At 40.1% G+C, this 20,784-nt stretch overlaps 1 protein-coding gene across 1 annotated transcript in view; it reads right to left on the bottom strand.

Moving 5' to 3' along the window:
• LOC131069543 (phospholipid:diacylglycerol acyltransferase 1) overlaps positions 1 to 20,784 on the bottom strand; it is a 188,216-nt gene that overhangs the window by 94,590 nt on the left and 72,842 nt on the right. The window contains exons 2-3 of the mRNA XM_058005034.2: positions 19,257 to 19,479; positions 18,799 to 19,082 (exon numbers count right to left, since the gene is read on the bottom strand). Of these exons, the coding sequence (XP_057861017.1) occupies positions 18,799 to 19,082; positions 19,257 to 19,479 (507 nt within the window). The remainder of the gene's footprint in view (positions 1 to 18,798; positions 19,083 to 19,256; positions 19,480 to 20,784) is intronic.

Genomic DNA, 20,784 nt, shown 5'->3' with positions numbered 1-20,784 from the left:
TTTCCGGAACTCCGGAACCCTGAGGTTCCTCCCTTTCTTTCCCTTCCTCTTCAGTTCCCCAAAACTCCGGAACCCCGAGGTTCCAAAGTTCCTTTCTCTTCTTCTTCCCTTCCCCGGAACTCCAGAACCTCGGGTTTCTGAAGTTCCTTTGCTAAGTTCCGCCTTTTCCTTGCCTCCTCAATTCCACGGAACTCCGGAACCCTAAGGTTCCAAAGTTCCTTTCCCTTGCCTTCTCCGGAACCCTGAGGTTCTGAAGTTCCCTCTTAGCCTTCTTCCTTTCTTTCTTCGGAACTCCGGAACCCTGAGGTTCCAAAGTTCTCTTCCTTAGCTTCCCTTCTTTCCTGGAACTCCGCAACCCCGAGGTTCCGAACTTCCTTCCTAAGCCCTTTTTTTTCAGATCTCCAAAAATGCGGAACCCTGAGGTTTCGAAGTTACTTGCTGCTCTCCTTTCTCCTTCCCGAAACCCCGAGGTTCCGAGGTTCTTTCCTTGTCTTCTCGGCTTCGAGAACCTGAGTTTCCAAAGTCCTCGAACTTCTTTCTGGCTAGCAACACTTCTGGATGGCATGAGAAACACTCAAAGCTTTAAATGCTCTGACAGCTTTTGTGACTTATGCACCTTCTTGTGTGGAGCCACAAGGGTGCATTTAATGTTTTTGGTAGGATTTCCATCAAGAGAGGTACAGGGCCATGCTTCTTGTGGTGACTTATATCATGTCTACATGCTCTAACTTTGGAAGGTCAGTCAATCCACCCTTCTCAAGGTTGCCTTTTCAGGGTACGGCTAGGTTGCTTGCATGTACAAAAGTCAAGTCCATGCACTTCCCTGCACTCCCACACTGACACACTGGGGTCATGATCACTCTTGTAACCAATTTTCTATATAAAGGTTGTTAAGCCTCATTGTAAAGGGTTCTCTCCCTGCTGGCTTGAGTTATTATATGCTCTTTCACTTCTCTTGGATTTATTTTGCATTTATGCAACTGTAAGTTTGGACATTGGCATTATAATAAATTGAAATCGCCATTCTTGCCTTCCCTCAACTTATGTATGTTGTGCATGTTTTCTTACCTTCATCATAGGTGTATGTTTTGTGACTCTTCTCTCATTTATGTTGTGTTAACTTATTTCTGAGTGTGACTTGTGGGAAACCTTCTCCCCTCTTGCCATTTAGCGAATTCTGAGCTCCATACATGCATTTGGGTCACTCATACAACTGAAGTTTGTGCATCTCCTGGGTATGTCAATTGATTCTTTGTGTCATTTCGGGAAGGGAGAGGAACAATCTCTTCTTGGTGCATCACCTCCTTTTATTTCAAGCAAATCTCTCTCCCCTTTACCTTTGCAATTTGTTAGGATAGGCTTAGGAGTAAGTTTTGAAGTGTTGAGTTGGTTCAACAACTGCACCTGGATTGAGAAGGAAGTCGACCTTCTCCGGAGATTCAACCCCTTTGCGCAAGGTCCCACACTTTGGGGTTGTTTCCATGTTTCACAAGGTTGCTGATTTGATAGCTCAGCAAGGGTGTGGGCTTTTGTGATAACAGTTTTTGGCACGCCCGATGGAACTTAGTTCGACATACATGCTAAGGATTCAGTGTTGATTCTTAGTGTTTCAACCTTTAGAGGCAATCATCTTTCAAGCACTTAGTGACTTTGCTCAAGGTCCAGTTCTTGTTCATACGAAGTTCATAACTCAGGGACCCCAGAATCCCCGGGTTCCCAAGTCATCGCAACTCTCACAACTCTGGAAGTCCGGAACCCCCAAGTTCTGAAGTCCGCTAACTCCGAAGGTCTGGAACCCCCAAGTTCCAAAGTGCTTAAGCCCAAAACCCCAAAACCCCGAGGTTCTAAGGTCTCTGCTCAATAGGTCCACTACTTGCTCATGACTTGTTGCAGCTCCGGATTTCATGCCCAGAATTCATACAAGGGCGTCTTCTAGAGGTAGCTTGCAGTTCGAAGAGCTCTCATCTTCAACCACTAGAAGGCAGAGAGGTAGACCTTCATTGTCACCAGTAAGGGAGGTCATGGTTGTAAACACTCCATCTCCCAGGTCTCATTCTACCCCTCCATTTACAAGATCGTTACTATCAAGGGCTCCCACCACTCATATCAATAGACCATTGTTTCGCATGGCAAGAAATCAGGTTTTTGTTACCTTCAATGGGGGGAGTCCCCTTATTTTGACTCAATGGAATGACATACTAGTGGCTGCGTTGAAGAGTACACCATACTTCACTAGTGAAACAGCTACTACACCCATTGAGCACATTCAAGACATTGCAAACATCTACTCAATCCATAATATCACTCAGGATGATGTTGCTGTCAAACTCGTAGCCACATCTTTGAAAGGCAAAGCTTTGTAGTGGTATAGAGGGTTGTCGTCTAGCTCCATTCACAATTGGGACAAATTGGGGGAGAGGTTGTGCAACCATTTCAAAGACAAAAGCGATCACCTCTCACTTGTGGAGCAGTTGACTACGATCAAGAGGGCACCCCACGAGTTCATGGGAGATTTCAATTTCAGATTCCATAAGACATGGAATAGAATTCCTGCTCTAGTGAAACCATCTCCAAATCATGCCTTCTTGTATTATCTAAGAGCTCTCAACAGGGATATAGCTGTCATGGTACAATCAATGGGTGGAGCCTCTTTACAGGGTGCATATGACATAGCCATCAGGGCAGAAAATTGTTTGATTCAGGCTGGGAAGATAGCTCCAAGGCCTCCAATGCCTCTCTTCCCAAAAGCTCCTACTCAACAACCCACCTTGGCTCCTATCCCCATGGCTTTCACAGGTCAACCATCCACGCCCTCTACATCCTCCAATGAGCTCCATGAGGTCAAGGCTCTATTGCAAAACTTTAGCAATGAGTTGGTGACACTAAAGAGGCAACAAGCCCAGCATAGCAGACCTTATCAGGCACAAAATCAGAACTATCAGCAAAATAGGCCACCCTTTCAAGGGCAAAACCAATGGAGCAACGTCAGGCCTTTGTATAGTGTGAACCCCACAACTGCAAGCAACTCAAAAGCGATAGTTCCAATGCAAAATAACCTCGCCCAAGAGCAAGATTGGTGTCAACCATGCAATCTGCCACACAACCAAAGGGCATGCCAAAATGGAGGGTTTGTCCAAGCCTTAGTGATGCAGAATGAGCTGACCACTTCTGGCCAGCAATATGACCCAAATCAGCCTAGTATTAGCACTCGGGCTTACCTGCAAGGGGATTCTACCTTTGTCAATTGGCAGGAGGCAGAATTATGTGGTTTGAACCAAACAAATGGTGAGTCTACGCTGCAATATACAAGGTCAAACAAGAGAGCCATGGAGGCTACCTCACCTTCAACATCAGCCCAAGCTCCAACACCTAATGTAGCCGCCCATGATACAAGTCAGAGTTCCATGCAAGGGAGCAAGAGGCAGGAAGAGGCCCAAGTCGTCCAAAGAGCAAAAGTAGACCTTGTAGCCTCAAAGGGGCCTCTAAAGTTGGTGTTCCTTTCAACATAGTTGATCAGATGAAGAAGGCCAACCTCAACGTCACTATGTGGGAGACCCTTTCGATCCCATCTCAAAGGGATTTGCTTAAAGAGGCACTGAGGGACGTCGATGAGTCAGGTGATGAGGTAGCAGTCAGCAAAAAGGCAGTCTCCACCAGTTTGGTGCAACCCAAGGTGGAAGAAGATTCAAGCAAGATCAGCAAGCCCCCCCCCCCTTCTATCTCTCCTTAATGATATGAGATAACTTAGTTCACAACTGCATGATAGACTCAGGAGCTAGTAGCTCGATCATGCCTAAGAAGGTAGTTGGCCTTCTTGGCATAGAATATGAACCTGTGACTAAAGGGGTGGTCCAATTAGACGACACTTCTACTAAGACAGATGGGGTTGTTAAAAATTTGAAGTTAACCTTGCATGCATGCACTGGTTCCAAAGTTCTTTCCTTAGCCCTTTTTTTTCAGTTCTCCGAAACTCCCTAACCCCGAGGTTCCGAAGTTCCCTGCTGCTCTCCTTTCTCCTTCTCGAAACCCTGAGGTTCCGAGGTTCTTTCCTTGTCTTCCCCACTTCGGGATCCCGAGTTTCCAAAGTCCTCGGACTTCTTTTTAGCTGGCAACACTTCCGGATGCTGTGACCAACACTCAAAGCTTTAAATGCTCTGACAGCTTTTGTGACTTATGCACCTTCTTTTGTAGAGCCACAGGGGTGCATTTAATGTTTTTGGCAGAATTTCCATTGAAAGGTATTGGACCATGCTTGTTGTGGTGACTTATGTCATGTCTGCATGCTCTGACTTTGGAAGGTTAGTCAATCCACCCTTCTCAGGGTTGCCTTTTCAGGGTATGGCTAGGTTGCTTGTATGTACGGAAGTCAAGTGCATGCACTTCCCTACACTCCCAGACTGACACACAGGGGTCATGATCACTCTTGTAACCAATTTTCTATATAAAGGCTGGTAAGCCTCATTGTAAAGGGTTCTCTCCCTGTTGGCTTGAGCTATTCTATGCTCTTTCACTTCTCTTGTATTTATTTGCATTTATGCAACTGTAAGTTTGGCCATTGGCCTTATAATGAATTGAAATCAACATTCTTGTCTTCGTTCAACTTATGTATCTTGTGTATGTTTTCATCTCTCATTTATGCTGTGTTAACTTATTTCTGTGTGCGCATTGTGGGAAACCTTCTCCCCCCATGGCATTCAACGAATCCTAACCTCCATACATGCATTGGGGTCACTCATACAACTAAAGTTTGTGCATCTCCTGGGTATGTCAATTGATTCTTTGTGTCATTTCGGGAAGGGAGAGGAACAATCTCTTCTTGGTGCATCACCTCCTTTTATTTCAAGCAATTCTCTCTCCCCTTTACCTCTACGATTTGTTAGGATAGTCTTAGGAGTAAGTTTTGAAGTGTTGAGTTGGTTCAACACCTGCACCCGGATTGAGAAGGAAGTCGGCCTTCTCCAGAGATTCAACTCCTTTGTGCAAGGTCCCACACTTCGGGGTTGTTTCCACGTTTCACAAGGTTGCTAAGTTGATAGCTCAGCAAGGGTGCGAGTTTTTGTGATAATAGGGCCATTCTACAAAACATTATACACATTCTTAGTAATCTTCTAGTACTCTTCTCCAATGCATCTCAAATGACATTGCATTCGGCTTTTCCAAAGAGTGTAGTTCATTCCATCAAATCTCGGACTATCCTTCTTGAAAGCAAAGGTTACCACCCGAATCTCCTCAAGCGGTCAAACTTCTTTCGGAGGATCTAGCTCTGATACCAATTGTTGGTAACAATGCAGCAAACTGAGAGGGGGGGTGAATCAATTTGCTCAAAAACTTACTGTAACTTAAATCACAAATCAAATCTGATAATTAACAGTTAAAGCATGAAACAACATCACATCAATAACACACATAACACCAAGATTTTTGACCTGGAAATCCTGGTTAAGGGAAAAACCACGGTAGGAACCTACCCACAATGAGATAATACCCTATTAGGAATAAATGAAATATTACAAGGGGAATGCACATGCATTCAGGCACATTGCCTAGAGCTCACTGCTCAAATAAGAAACCCAGAAAGGCTACAACCTTTAGGGAAGGCTCACTGCCTTATAGGAAGTCTCACTGACTTACAAAAGCATTCGGACAACAATCCGGATTACATGAACTGTGAAAATAGCATCTCCATATGCTTGAGTACAGTTTCGGTTAAGCACACAGTCTTCTCTACAACACTTCTCTTCTCATTCACACTTCTGAAAGATCAAATCACTTGTTTGCACATACAACTCGATCATACACACTCTCAAGGATCGCAAACATTCGCAGACATACATCTTACATGATTATTACATTTATTTATACAAACCCTCAACCTTTGAAATATAGGTCGGCTAAACCCTCAATAAGAATTACAAAACAATAAGCTCACGCTACAACAATTCATGCGGACCAAAACAATGTCGGCTAAGACAAAGTCTAGACCCAAATCAATACCACAAACATGCAACACCTCCAACAATTACGCCTCGATCATCCGCAACACACTACAACCACCAAGAATGTCGCATAACACAAAGAACAACACCGGACAAAGAAAATCTTCAATAACACGCACAATTATCAATGCGGACCAGCAATATGCATAGAACACGATATAGAGATATTCACAAGTAACATGAATTGCACCACAATAACTGCAACAACTCGGGTTATCATCCTCTCTACCGGAGCTCAAGATCACCATCATAACTGACTGTCAACCTGAAAGATTTGCTTGTGGATTTCCAAATCATGAACCAATCGAACTGAAGACACACATCAACATCCAGAACACATCCGCAACTAAAGATATAGCAATTCCGGAGCAATATAGAGCACAAACCAAAATACCGAATAACACGAACAATTGAATAACGTCCTCAATACCGGATCTCATAACTCGATCACAACATCATGCGAACCTCTGTAAATGGGAATGAACCATCTACAAACAACATACCAAAAACACTTTAAACCGCATCAGCTCATCTGCAACACAGAAGCTAAACCAACTCATTCAGTCTGACTACAACACTGGGATACACTAAACATATTCAACATATTCCTCTATCCAACAATCTCCCCAAATGTCAATCTCTTCATATGTTGACATCAATGACAACATATCAACCAATCTCCAACAATCTCTAACACTCTTACCTTTCCATATAGCTTTTCCCTTTGGTCTTGATCCACTTGACTGATTCGAAGAAGATAACAGACCTTGGTCCCTTCCTTATCCATCTCAATGTAGTGAGCTTGATCACATGCCCCATCACTAATCTTAAGCTTTGCCATCAAGACTTGCTTCTTATGTGACCATTAAGTCCTCCAAGGTACTTCACCAGCGCAATTTGGTCATGTTTTGCACAAGCTCAATTCAATTTGTCCCAGCATTTGTCTACAAAATTGCCACTTTACTTCACAATCTTCCCAACAAATAGAATAAAATCAAGATTTGATACTTTTCTTGTATTTCTATGATTTACTAATCAATGGCAACTTCTACAAGGCTAAAGAACATACATAACCTTAACATCAAGTGAGTGCCTCACTAGAAAGCTTAAGGTATGAAAAATAAATTTGTTGATCTTCACTCATTTGATAAAGAATGAAATGCAGCTCAAGTCAGGCAAGCCAATAGTTGAGGTTTTACATATCCACCTCCTATATATGGCACAAGCTTCACATTGGTTTCTGCTTTGAAGGGTTGTTGAGTTGGGGAATTCCTTGTGCTACCATGCGACTACTCTCTTCTCTTTCTTTTGAGCAGCTCTTTTCTTGCCTCCTAATGATTCTTTGAAATTAAATTGAATCCCAAGTCTATCCATGAGAACTCCTGTCTTGTCAAGCTTAACACAGATTGGCTAATGCTTGTATCATCAGCCTCCAACTTCAAGAATCTCCCTTCAAGAGAATCCTCCTATTCTTGCTTCACAAATTCTTCATTATGATGCTTCATACTTCCTCTTGTTTATTCCACCTTCTTGAGGAAATGTCTTGTTGCAATGAGATTAAATCACCTTTGCCTCTTGCTTTTACCAATTTTCTCAAGGCCACAAATGAGAAATCAGGAGAAACCAGGAAAAACTAAAAGTTCCTAATACAATACATAATTAGCTTTGTCATACCAATGTCTAGTTCACCAAAATGAATTCTCATTTATTTAAAACTGAATACATCTTCTTAAAATGTTCATTACTTCTATGTAAGTTTACCTTTGAGATTAGGATTCAACATACAGCTGCAATGTGTTTGAAATTTAAAGGAACATGAACATAACTGAACAAAATATGGAAATCTAATTACAGCATGTGCTTAAGGATATTCTACAGACACTCATTACTCGTGAAAACATCAGCAATGATGACTTATCTTGTCACTTGAACAGTAGGATCAATCTGCCAATCAAGGTGAAGCTGACAACTAGTTAACTATGATGTCCCCATCCTATTCAGGGACAGTGGTTTGAGGAGTTAGCCCATTTTTGGACCCTTGTAAGCTAAAAGGGTATGGATAAGAAGGTCAGTGATGCAGTATCTTGACGAGTGGTCTGTCTATTTGTTCTAGTTTAGTGTTGAGTTCACTTCTGGACTTCGTTTCATCAGTTTCTGACATTATATGAGGATTTCCTAATTTTTAGGGAAAAACTGCTAAAAATAGACATGGTCCTATTTTCATTGGCGTGGCGAACTGTGGCCCCAACTTCTGACAGATTCAGTTTCCGAGCAATAATGAGGGAGATATGAGTTTTTAAGTGGTTCCCACAGGCAATTAATATTTTAATGAAACGTTAAAATAAAACCCCAGAGTGCATCACTGAAATTTATTTAAGTGTAAAATTAATATCTCCTTAGTTAGGCGTTGCTTTTAGGTTTAAGTTGGGAACCCTAAAAGCAAGTTATGATTTTTAAAAACCTAATTGCCAAAAATTGTACTTTTTGGGTATTTCGGCAGGCAAGATGGAAATTAAACCTCATTCATTGATATTGAGCATTTAACATTTCTTCTAAGCACTTGGCTATGGCGGCTAGGGTTTGGACCTGTTTTGGAGAACGTGCATTCTTCAGAATTCAGTAGCTTTGAGATTGTGAAAGATCAATCGAATTGTTGCAGCTTGGTTGGCTTCATTCACAAGTCAAATTGAATTAAATTGGGGCCGATTTGACTTCTTACAAGGCAGATTTGTTGTAGGTTTCCTATTTACTGTTTTGTTGTTAATTCTTCTGTGGTTTGGAGGCTTCTTTTTCCAAACACATAGCTTGCTCATTTATTGGCCCCATCTTCCACTATTTGGGTGTCCTAGTATTAAATAAGAGCAAATCTGAATTGTTTTAGAATAAAAAATCAGAACTTTGTAAGTTGCTGATTAAATTCTTTTAATTCAATAAATTGGCTAAGGACCTACGGGTATGCTTCTAAATTCTCCAGTTTATTGTTCCAGTTGATTAATTTCATGTATTATTTCAATATGTGTTGCAAATTAAAGAAACTGTAATGTCCCCATTTTAGCAGACTTGGATTTTGTGAGATTAGCCTATTATCCTGACCCTCGTAGGCTAATGTGTTGGATAGAGGGTCTTTTGAGGATTGGTATCATCTCCAGTGTTCAGAGTGCTTCAGTTTGGTCTTCGTTTGGCATCATTCGGACATCATTTGCTCTACTTCCTATTTTTAGTAAGTCTTGGGATGTTAGAGATGGACCCCTGCTATTTTTAGTAAAGGGGGTATGGTCACATGCAGCTTCATCATGTCAGCTCCCAATTCAGACGACGTTCAAAAATGTTGAATATTAATGGAGATATTAATGTTTATTTAGTTTAAATAAACATTAATGTTTTGAGCTTATATTATTAAGTTATAATATAATTTTATATTATAACTTAAGGAAGGGTCCAAGTATCATTAAAGGGGACCATTTAATTAATTAATTGTGGTTTTTTTTACGAAGGTGAAATATTAAATGACAAAGTGAAAATATTATATCATTAAATGTCATTTAATATCATTAATTGATTTAATGCCTTATTGGAGAAAATCGAACCTTCATGGGAAATATATATAAGGCTTTTGAAAAGAAGAGAAGGGGGATTGATCATGGTTATTTTTGATGAGAAGACTTGTCTCTTGGCTTTGGAGAAGAAGCTAGGGTTTCTGCAGCTTGTCCAGAGTATCGGCATTGGAGAACGTGAAGACTTCATTGCATCAGCAATCTGAGAGTGTGAGATATTCATCTGAAGTTGCTCCTAGGGTTGGCTTCATCCAGAAGTTGACATTGTGCTGATTGGGGATTTATTTTCAGATTTATTGGCATAGTTGAGGGCATATGTATATGGCAAACTGAGAACATCATACAGAGGGTTTATTTGCTGCTACAGTGTCGTGAACAGTGCGCTACAGTACCCATGAATAGTAAACACTACAGTACCGCGCTACAGTAAACGCTACAGTACCACGCCAATTTTGTGGTCTTTGTGGAGACCAAATTGGAGATGTTTGTTCAGATTTATGATGAAGATTGAATAAGGAGTCTTTGGCTACTTCTTCTACATTCTGCAAACCCCGGTAGCCGCCTTCATCACCTACAGATTGGGGTCGATTGAAATTCCAGGTGACATTCAACATTGATCAGCCACTTAGCTTTCATGCCAACTGTTTGCTTAAATGCCTAATGGTTGTAGGTGTACTTTGGGATGCATGACAAGTGTTTGTCTTAATGTCTACTAGCTGTTCTAGTTAATTTCAGTCATTCCATGTGTGTGTAAGGTCTAAAACAGTAGCATATCATTTCTATAACAACTTTGCATTGTTAGAAGCTTTCCATAACTTCATTTGCAGCGTACAAACCCAAAGAAAACAAATAAAGAATTCACTACAGCGGCTTCAAACATTGTATGCCAAGTGTTTGACAGTATTCCTTGGGGTTCAAATAAGCAAAACAAGGTCAGATTAGCCAAGGGATATTACAGAAACCTCCTTCTGCAACTTCTGTCTATTTCTGAAAGACCATCTTAATAATCAAAATTACAAAGAAGATCTACAAATTACAGCAAGTTGAAGAGTTGAACTAGCAAGGGTTCATCACAGTGGTATCAGAGCTTTGATCCTGCCTTCCTGGAGGGTTAGAGTTTTTTATGCATCAACAACAGACTGAGCCTCACAGGTATTACACATGCAGGAGACCTGGTTTACAGGGTGATCCTGATCAAACTGAAGAAATACCCTTGGAAATTATGGGGGACAGGAATGATGGTGAGCCACACAGAGAGGTTGTTAACAATGAGGACCAAGACGCCGAAGTTATTATGAGGGGTTTAGCAACAGGGCAGCGACAGGTGGCAAATGTGTTGCAGCAGTTGACTACAGCCATACAGCAGATCACTGTGTCAAGGGGGCATAACCAAAACCAGGAGGAAAATGGTAGTGTTGCTGGTCGCCCAAGGGCAAGAGTGACTCCTACACACACCTATGATAGGCCTACATGCCCAACCTTTATTAGAAATGAACCTGAAGAAGAGGACGTGGCGGAGGAGGAAGATGAGGTGGCCTTTACGGTTAATGTGACCACACTTCATGATGAATGGGATGCATTACCACCAAGAGTTAAGGAACATCTTAACTTTGACAGGTTTATGAGTCAGAAGAGGGAACAGAGCAAGAAGTGGAATTGGAATGACAGGAAACCTTGGAACAAAACTAATGATCTCAAATATGCAATCAACAAGCTCATACTTTCTACTTTTGGTGACAGCGGTAGAGTTACAGCCAGAGCTTGGATTAGCAAGTTGGATACCTTCTTGAACCTACGTTTTATGTCAGAAGAAGATGCTATTAAGTTTGCAGCTTTGCATTTGGATGGGGTAGCCCATGATTGGTGGCACCATGGGATGGTGACTTTGCATCATGACCTTATTACTACATACCCAGAATTAACTGACAGATTGGTTGAGCGTTTTGATAAAGGGATCCAAAGTTGTATTTCAGGGATTTAGCTCAACTGAAACAAATGGGCAGCTTGGAATCTTATATTAGTGAATTTCATAAGCTTTCAGTTATGGTAACTAACATCTCAGAGAGAAGGCTGGTCATTCTTTTTATTGAAGGTCTTTCTGAGCCTATGAAAGGTTGGATTAAGGCTTTTGATCCCCCTACCTTGCAAGAAGCCATGAGGAAGGCACGTAGCATGGAACTTACCGCTCCTCGTAGTAAGTTCACTCCAAACTACTCAAAACCGTCCTCATCATTTAATGACAGCAAGTCTGATCAAAAGAAATCAGAAAATGTGGACCAAGGTAAGAAGTTTACAGCCCCTTTGGATAGGGAAACACTTAATGACTTGCGTAGAAGGAAGTTGTGTTTTCATTATAAAGGCCCTTATGATCAAAACCATGATTGTGCCCTCAAGCCTAAGGGTCAAAATAGGAATATGGAGTGGTTTTATGAGGGAGAAAACATGACTGATAATACAGGCCAGCAAGCTGATCAAGATGATTCTGAGACTGAAAATTCAGAAAAGGAAGTTGAAAATGAAGGAGAATTCGATCTACGGGAAGCTCATATGTCTAGCATGCAAGGAAAAGGTTCTTTTAGGTTGCATGGACTCTTGGCTGGTCAAAGAGTCATTTCTCTACTTGATACAGGTGCAACTCATAATTTCATAGATGCACAGTTGGTGGAGAAGCGTGGGATTCAAACTCAAGAGTTTGAAGGCATAAGGGTGAAAGTTGCCGATGGTAATGTGCTGACTTGTGATAGAATGATTTCAGACTTACCCATGAAACTCAATAATTATGAATTCAAAGTTGACTTTTATGTGGTTAACATGGGAAACATGAACGTGGTCCTTGGCATGACGTGGCTTCATGCCATAGGTGAATTTACACTCAACCTCAGAGATATGGAGATGAAATTCAGGGTTGATGGGACTAATCATGTTCTTAAAGCTATCAAGGCCAGCAACTTGAAATTAATCACTCTTTAAAGAATGGAGAGACTTATCAGGCATGACATGGTGGAATGGGCAGCACAGTGTAAACTAATGCCTACTTATGAGGAGCAGCATAAAACACCTTACCATTCAAATATTCAGGAGCTTAGAGTTAAGCATACAAAGGTGTTTAGTGACATACCTCCTAGTAGGCCTCCTGATAGAGGCATAGAGCACGTTATTGAGCTTGAAGAGGGCACCAAGCCCATCATGATTACACCTTACCGGCACCCCAAGCGGTTGAAAGATGAAATTGAGAAAACCATCAAAGAACTTCTCGCAATGGGACACATAAGGCCGAGTAAATCTCCTTTCGCTTCATCAGTTGTTTTGGTGAAGAAGAAAGATGGCACACTCAAAATGTGCATTGATTACCGTATGCTGAATAGAAGGACTATAAAGAACAGGTATCCCATTCCTCGCATCGATGAGTTGTTAGATGAGCTTCACAGAGCTTGTTATTTCTCCAAGATTGACTTGAGAACAGGTTATCATCAGATCAGTGTCAAGGAGCAGGATATTGAGAAGACTGCATTTAGATGTCATTGTGGACACTATGAGTTTTTGGTTATGCCTTTTGGGTTGACTAGCGCACCAGCCACCTTTCAATCCACTATGAACAGGGTCTTCTAGTCTCAGTTGACGAGATTTGTTCTGGTTTTCTTTGATGACATTTTGGTTTACAGTAGAACTTGGGAGGAGCACCTGGTTCACTTGGATACTGTTTTAGGCATACTTGACAAGGAGTCCTTTTACGCCAAAGAGTCCAAGTGTGCATTGGGAATGGCAGAACTTTTGTATTTGGGTCACATAATCAGCAAAGAGGGAGTTCGCATGGATCTTGATAAGGTTCGTGCCATTGTTGATTGGCCTACGCCTGAGACCCTGACTCAGCTTACGGGATTTGTTGGTTTATGTGCCTTCTACCGTCGATTTGTTAGTGGTTTGTCACGGCATGCCGCACCACTCACTGATTTGACCAAGAAGGGTGCATTTGTTTGGACACATCTCACACAGGAGTGTTTTAAGAAGTTCAAGCAATTAATGACTACATGTCCAATTCTTGATTTACCCGATTTCACCAAACCTTTTGAGCTTCATTGTGACGCATGTGGAGAGGGCATTGGTGCAGTAATTATGCAAGATCGTCATCCTATAGCTTATGAGAGCAGGAAGCTTCGGGGTCTGCAGAGGAGCTATAGTATTTCTGATAAGGAAATGTTGGCCATCATGCATGCAATGGCCAAGTTCAGGCAATATTTAGTTCGCAGCAAGTTTTGTGTTAAAACTGATCATAATAGTTTGAAGCATTTCCTTGGACAGCGAGATCTAAATGAGCGTCAATAGAAGTGGGTCAGCAAGTTACAATCTTATGATTTTGACATCTCCTATGTCAAAGGGACTCAGAACATTGTTGCTGATGCTTTATCTCGCTGCCCCCATTTGAGCTCCATGGCAGTTGTTTCCAAAAATTGGAAACACTTGATTATAGCAGAGTATGCCAACAATCCATGGGCCTCTAGTATTATTGATAGGACAGTACAGGACAGCAGGTACTCTCTTGTGAATGACCTCATCATTTACAAAGAAAAGATATTTGTAGTCCCAGGTTCTGAGGTGAAGTGCATAGTATTGAGGACTTTCCATGATTCACCTATGGCTGGACATCCCGGTTACTTTAAGACCTATAGGCAGGTACGGGAGAGATTCTCTTGGAAGGGTCTCAAGTCTGATGTTCTTCAATACGTCAGAGAGTGTTCTGTTTGCCAGCAGAACATCCCGGTTACTTTAAGACCTATAGGCAGGTACAGGAGATATTCTCTTGGAAGGGTCTCAAGTCTGATGTTCTTCAGTACGTCAGAGAGTGTTCTGTCTGCCAGAAGAACAAGCAGGAGCACAGCTTTCCTGCAGGGTTACTTCAGCCACTTCCTATTCTTGACAGGAAGTGGGAATGCGTGTCTATGGACTTTATTACGGGCTTGCCAAAAGCCCAAGGGAAAGACAGCAGTTTTGTGGTAGTTGATCGGTTGACTAACTATGCACATTTCTTCCTGATCACGACTACTTATTCAGCTGGAAGTGGCTGATCTTTTCTTTCGTGAGGTATTCAGATTGCATGGTTTACCTCAGAGTATTGTCAGTGATAGGGACAGCAAGTTCATGGGTCACTTCTAGCAAGAGTTATTCAGACTTTGTGGGACAGAGCTCACTCCAAGTACCAGTTACCACCCCCAAACTGATGGACAGACAGAGATTGTCAACAAATGCGTGGAAGGATACCTGCGGAACTATATTTCAGGGCAGCAGAAGGCTTGGGTGAAGTGGTTACATTTGTGCGAGTATTGTTATAATTTCACTCACCACATGACTATTCAGATGACATCTTTCAGAGCTTTGTATGGATATGATGCTCCTAGTTTTTTGGATTTATTGATGAGCGATTGCAGAGTACCGAGTGTTGGGAATCTGTTACAGGAGAACCAGGATATTATGAGAGCACTTCGTGATAATATTCAGAAGGCTCAGAATCAGCAAAAGCAATATGTTGATTAGAGGAGGGTAGAGCGATCTTTTGAGATTGGGGATATGGTGTATCTGATGCTACAACCCTATAGACAGTCCTCTCTTAGGAAGAAGGGCTCAGAGAAACTCAAGCCACGTTATTATGGTCCTTTTAGGATTGCCAGGCGAATTGGCCAGGTGGCTTATGAGTTAGATTTACCGGCCCATAGTAAGGTTCATAATGTGTTCCATGTGTCACGCCTTAAGAAGGCATTGGGACAACAGATAGTTCCTTCTACACTTTTACCACCCCTAGATGATGATGGGAAGTTAGTGCTAGTACCTGAGGCCATTCTGGAGTTCAGAGAGCGTCATTTGCGAAGAAGTGTCATCAGGGAATTTTTTATTAAATGGAAGGATCTGCCGATAGAGGATGCTACTTGGGAGTGTCATAACATTTTACAGCATCCAGCATTGAGTTTGCTTGAGGAAAAGCAAATTCTGGGAGGGTGGACTGTCATGTCCCCATCCTAGTCAGGGACAGTGGTTTGAGGAGTTAGCCTATTTTTGGACTCTTGTAGGCTAACAGGGTATGGATAAGGGGGTCAGTGATGCAGTATCTTGACGAGTGGTCTATCTATTTGTTCTAGTTTAGTGTTGAGTTCACTTCTGGACTTCGTTTCATCAGTTTCTGACATTATATGAGGATTTCCTAATTTTTAGGGAAAAACTGCTAAAAATAGACATGGTCCTATTTTCATTGGCATGGCGAACTGTGGCCCCAGCTTCTGACAGATTTAGTTTCCGAGCAATAATGAGGGAGATATGAATTTTTAAGTGGTTCCCACAGGCAATTAATATTTTAATGAAATATTAAAATAAAACCCCAAAGTGCATCACTTAAATTTATTTAAGTGAAAAATTAATATCTCCTAAGTTAGGTGTTCCTTTTAGGGTTAAGTTGGGAACCCTAAAAGCAAGTTATGATTTTTAAAAAACTAATTGCCAAAAATTGTACTTTTTGGGTATTTAGGTAGGCAAGATGGAAATTAAACCTCATTCATTGATATTGAGCATTTGACATTTCTTTTGAGCACTTGGCTATGGCGGCTAGGGTTTGGACCTGTTTTGGAGAGCGTGCATTCTTCAGAATTTAATAGCTTTGAGATTGTGAAAGATCAATCGAATTGTTGCAGCCTGGTTGGCATCATTCACAAGTCAAATTGAATTAAATTCGGGCAGATTTGGCTTCTTACAAGGCAGATTTGTTGTAAGTTTCCTATTTACTGTTTTGTTGTTAATTCTTCTGTGGTTTGGAGGCTTCTTTTCCCATACACACAGCTTGCTCATTTATTGGCACCATCTTCCACAGTTTGGGTGTCTTAGTATTAAATAAGAGCAGATCTGAATTGTTTCAGAATAAAAAATCAGAACTTTGTAAGTTGCTGATTGAATTCTTTTAATTCAGTAAATTGGCTAAGGACCTACGGGTATGCTTCTAAATTCTTCAGTTTATTGTTTCAGTTGATTAATTTCATGTATTATTTCAATATGTGTTGCAAATTAAAGAAACCTCCTTCTGCAACTTCTGTCTATTTCTGAAAGACCATCTTAATAATCAAAATTACAAAGAAGATCTACAAATTACAGCAGGTTGAAGAGTTGAACCAGCAAGGGTTCATCACATTAAGTTAGGCTAACAACCTGACAACTTGGAAACTAACTTTCTACATAAGATAAAAACTATATATAAAAATCATGACATAGGAAACTTAAAGTAAACTAAACTATATCTAGTCCTATACCCTAAGAATTTTCATAAATGAAAATCCATGCAACAGAAGAATATCAGAATCTTAAATACCTATCCTCAATATTTTGGCCAAGGAAGGGCTCTTTCAGATGTTAGAAAGCACCTGAACCAATCCTCATATTCTAAGGAATTTTAGGATTACAACAGGTTCCCCCCTTCTGCATAAGTATTCACATGGGGGTAAAATTGTACAATACGTTCATCATCATTCACAGAGAAGCTACTTTGCAATTTGAGCTTATTGACATAGTTTTACACTGGGAGTGAATTGGCAGCATAGACAGATAATTTACCAAGGATGTTGGCAATAATTCTATGAAGCCACCCAAGTTAGAATGGAAGAGAAAGGGTCACTGGGATGGCTTTCCAACTTGTACACCTTCTTGTCTTTAAATTACAATTGTTGCGTCTTTTTTCCTCATGTTATTGGGAGTTCAGAAGTGAGGTATAGCAAAGTTTGCAGAGCAAAGTATGAAGAGTTTAAATCGCCATTCTCTTGTTGAGGAGGTATCATAGCCACCTTGTACTTGCATAACTGAGCTTAAGGAAACCACAAAGGCCATGTTTCAGGCTGGTTTACCCCACACTAGGATTTCAAAGATCAATAGTTGTGTCGATTTCGTGGCGGATGTTTTTCTTCATTATTTGCACTCGAAATACTACTATTCCCATGCAATCTATTATTCACTGGATACTAGTTCAATGGTAGAATAAGGGTTGTCATGGATTGCCAGTAAACTAGCTTTATAGAAGCATAGTATTAAAGCTGAGTGAGTCAATGGCCTCAAAAACAGTAAAAATTTTACTTAATTGCTACTTGTTTCTTGCAGATTTCTTCTTGCTTTGGGCAGAGCCAGTCTTAGCAGCTTCTCCTCAATTGTCTTGACTCTTGAGGACATCCAATTTAGTATCTTCCACTGCGACTTGGACATTCTTCACCTTGATTTGAGGATTACATGGAATTCTTCATCTATGTCCTATTAAGAGTAACTATAGTTAAAATCAGTATAAGTACAATGTAAAAATTGCCATTCTGAAAAAGTTATAATGGATAATATTTTGATATCCAGTGATTTTTTATAGGCTGGTACTCCTTGGTTCAAGGCAATGTTAAAAATGTTCATTACAAAATATTAAGACCATTCTCTACCATGTATGATTGTTGAATACCCAAGATATGCTGTATTCAGCATAAGAAAATAAAAAACTGAATTAGACCCATAGTCCAAGCTGTCCTCGTCAGAAACAAAGTGATTGAATCTTGAGCTAATCACAGACCTATCAAGGATTAGGAGGCATCTGATCACAGCGTTTGCATGCAATATGTAGTTATGCATACATGTTTTGACTTAGCGTACACCTCTATACTTGTATTGGGACAATTGACCGCCAACAAAATTGAAAGAGAATAACTGAAGGATAAAATCCAAATTTCAGTTAATGTACCAATTTCATTTAGGAATCAGGAACTCATTTTAACAGGTAAATTTGTTGTATTTGAGGAATTTTCCAGTGTTCTTCATTAAAGAAGCTTAAGATAATTTAGTGGTTTTGATTAAATGATGGTAGAGGGGATAAGGGAAAGTACTTGAATATTATAGCCGCTAATATTTCATTTTATTATCTATTTTCATGAATGCCATCCAAATAATTTTGCAGCACAGGTATTGAATATAATATTTGTACCAAATCTATGTATTTGAACCATCCAATACTTGATTTGCAAACAGAATAAGTAAAGCCTATACTTTTCCTTGGCATTATTAATTTCTAATTATACAAGAAAGGACAGAAAAGGTAAACAAATTTGGGTAAATGCAGATCCCATGTCTCCAGTAGTTGACAAAATTCCAAAAATTATGGATCGCTAACATTATTAAATTGTTTGGCTAGTACTTAACTACTATGTACATAGAAAAACAGAGAACGGGTAAGGTTTCGCATCAGTGAAGCTTACCTAGCAACAGCAACATCTTTGGCTTCAGCTGAAAAAAGTCCAGTGACAGCTTTCGGGACCCCAAGAAATGGTGCTCCAATATTCATTACTGCTTTTATGTGTCTGGCACACCAGTCTGAGCCACCTCCACCACCCATGGGAGCAGGGGCCTCCACCCACTTCATAAAGTGCAAAAAGTATAGGACACCCATTGAATGTGGTATGATAACCACCTTGCTGCCATCATTTGTTTTTACCATAAGCTCTATGTTACTTTTCATCCTGCTCAAGGTTTGGTCTCGCACCTGTTCAATGAAAACTTCTATAGTATTACAAAGGATAGATAAATTTCTTAAAGATATTACTGAGAAACAAAGAAACATTTTGAGTATCTTTTCCTTTATTGACAAAACATAAGTAGAATAAAGTTATAAACTGCCTAACTAATAAAGTACTGAGACAATTAATGATGAGTATACCTCAGTATTTTGGAAAGAAATCCTCCAATCATATGCAGCCATGTGCATAGTTTTCTCCTCATACCCAATTTGAGCTAAGTTAGCAATCAGCACTGCCCATACAAAATACCCTGGTGCAAAATAATCTGCTGCTACAAGCCCTGAGACAGCCCTCACCCTAATTCCGGCAGGATCCAATCCCGTTTCATTGTCCAATGACATATGTTCCACCCAACACAGAGGCCTGAAAAACAAATGTTAAGTAATGGAAAACAAAATAAGTATACTCTACTCGCAATGTCAGATGCATACAAACTATTCTGACAACAAGGATACAAGATCCCATAAACAATAGCAAGAATAATGAGAGACTCGTTTTTCAAGTTAACCAAGAAAGGGCAAAGCAAGGAGTCTCCCTCTGTGTATGAGTGAAATATCATATAAAAAGGAAATCATTCAACTGAATTAGTTTATTATTGATTGTTGTTGGTAGTATAGGAATCACTTAGTTCTCTCTATATACATGATGCTATAGAAATATGAAGTTTTGTTGAGGCAGTTCAATATATGAAGAAAATCATTCACTCATCCTCCACAATAGTGGCACCTTTGGATGCCATGTGGCAGGTGATAAGACGCTTCATTGGGATAAAGAGCTTACTAGCACACTTTTAATTCAATAAAATGTGGCACCTTTGGATGCCATGTGGCAGGTGATAAGACTCTTCATTGGGATAAAGAACTTAGTAGCACACTTTTAATTCAATAAAATATAAGACAGCCAATATACAGTTGATTATGCTTCATAATTTGAACAGATGCAAATGAAAATGAATTGGGTGCAGTTCTATAATTTATTGCAAAAAGGTAAGCCAGATTATTATCCATTTAAGAAATCTCAAAGCCCATAAGCGAATAGCTTATTTCTGACAAAGAAATGTATGTACTTTTACAGTACCACTATGGAACAGAAGCATTACTCTTTGGGCAAAGAAACAATTGTTCATATAATTGTAAACCTCATCAATATTTGCAAGTGCAAACTAAATTGTAGCATGCATGACAGTAGAAGTTTCAAAAACTCCATTCAGTGGTCAAGTACAATATAGGAAGCATAATCCCAGTGGTGGATATGCTATCTAGGCCACTAATTGCAAAGCATGTTTCAGTGTTGCCAACAATTTCACAACTTGTTGACAAATAAGTTGTGAAATTGTTGGCAACATTGAAAAATCAGTAATCAAAGACAAAGGAAATATATGTTGAAGGACAAGCTTATTTCTACCTCAAAGATGGGCTACTCTACAATTTGGACAAACTACATTGTCAAAAGAGGAAAGAATTCTACTCAAAAGAGAAGCACATATTTCCAAACTTTTGGATCATTTTAGTGTGTTGTAAGAACCTTGTCTCATTTACAAAAGTATGTAAGTTCAACCAAAGCTGTTACGTATGTGTCATTGTTTTGTACTGGTGCCCATAGCTGTTTATCCCATTGTGAAAAAAGAAGCTAATGAAAAAAGAGGTGACTTTTCATTCTCATTAACAA

Source organism: Cryptomeria japonica, chromosome 2 (assembly GCF_030272615.1).
Source record: "Cryptomeria japonica chromosome 2, Sugi_1.0, whole genome shotgun sequence".
NCBI classification, from domain to species: Eukaryota; Viridiplantae; Streptophyta; class Pinopsida; order Cupressales; family Cupressaceae; genus Cryptomeria; species Cryptomeria japonica.
The sequence above is the reverse complement of the archived record's forward strand: the minus strand, read 5'-3'. Positions and strand labels throughout refer to the sequence as shown.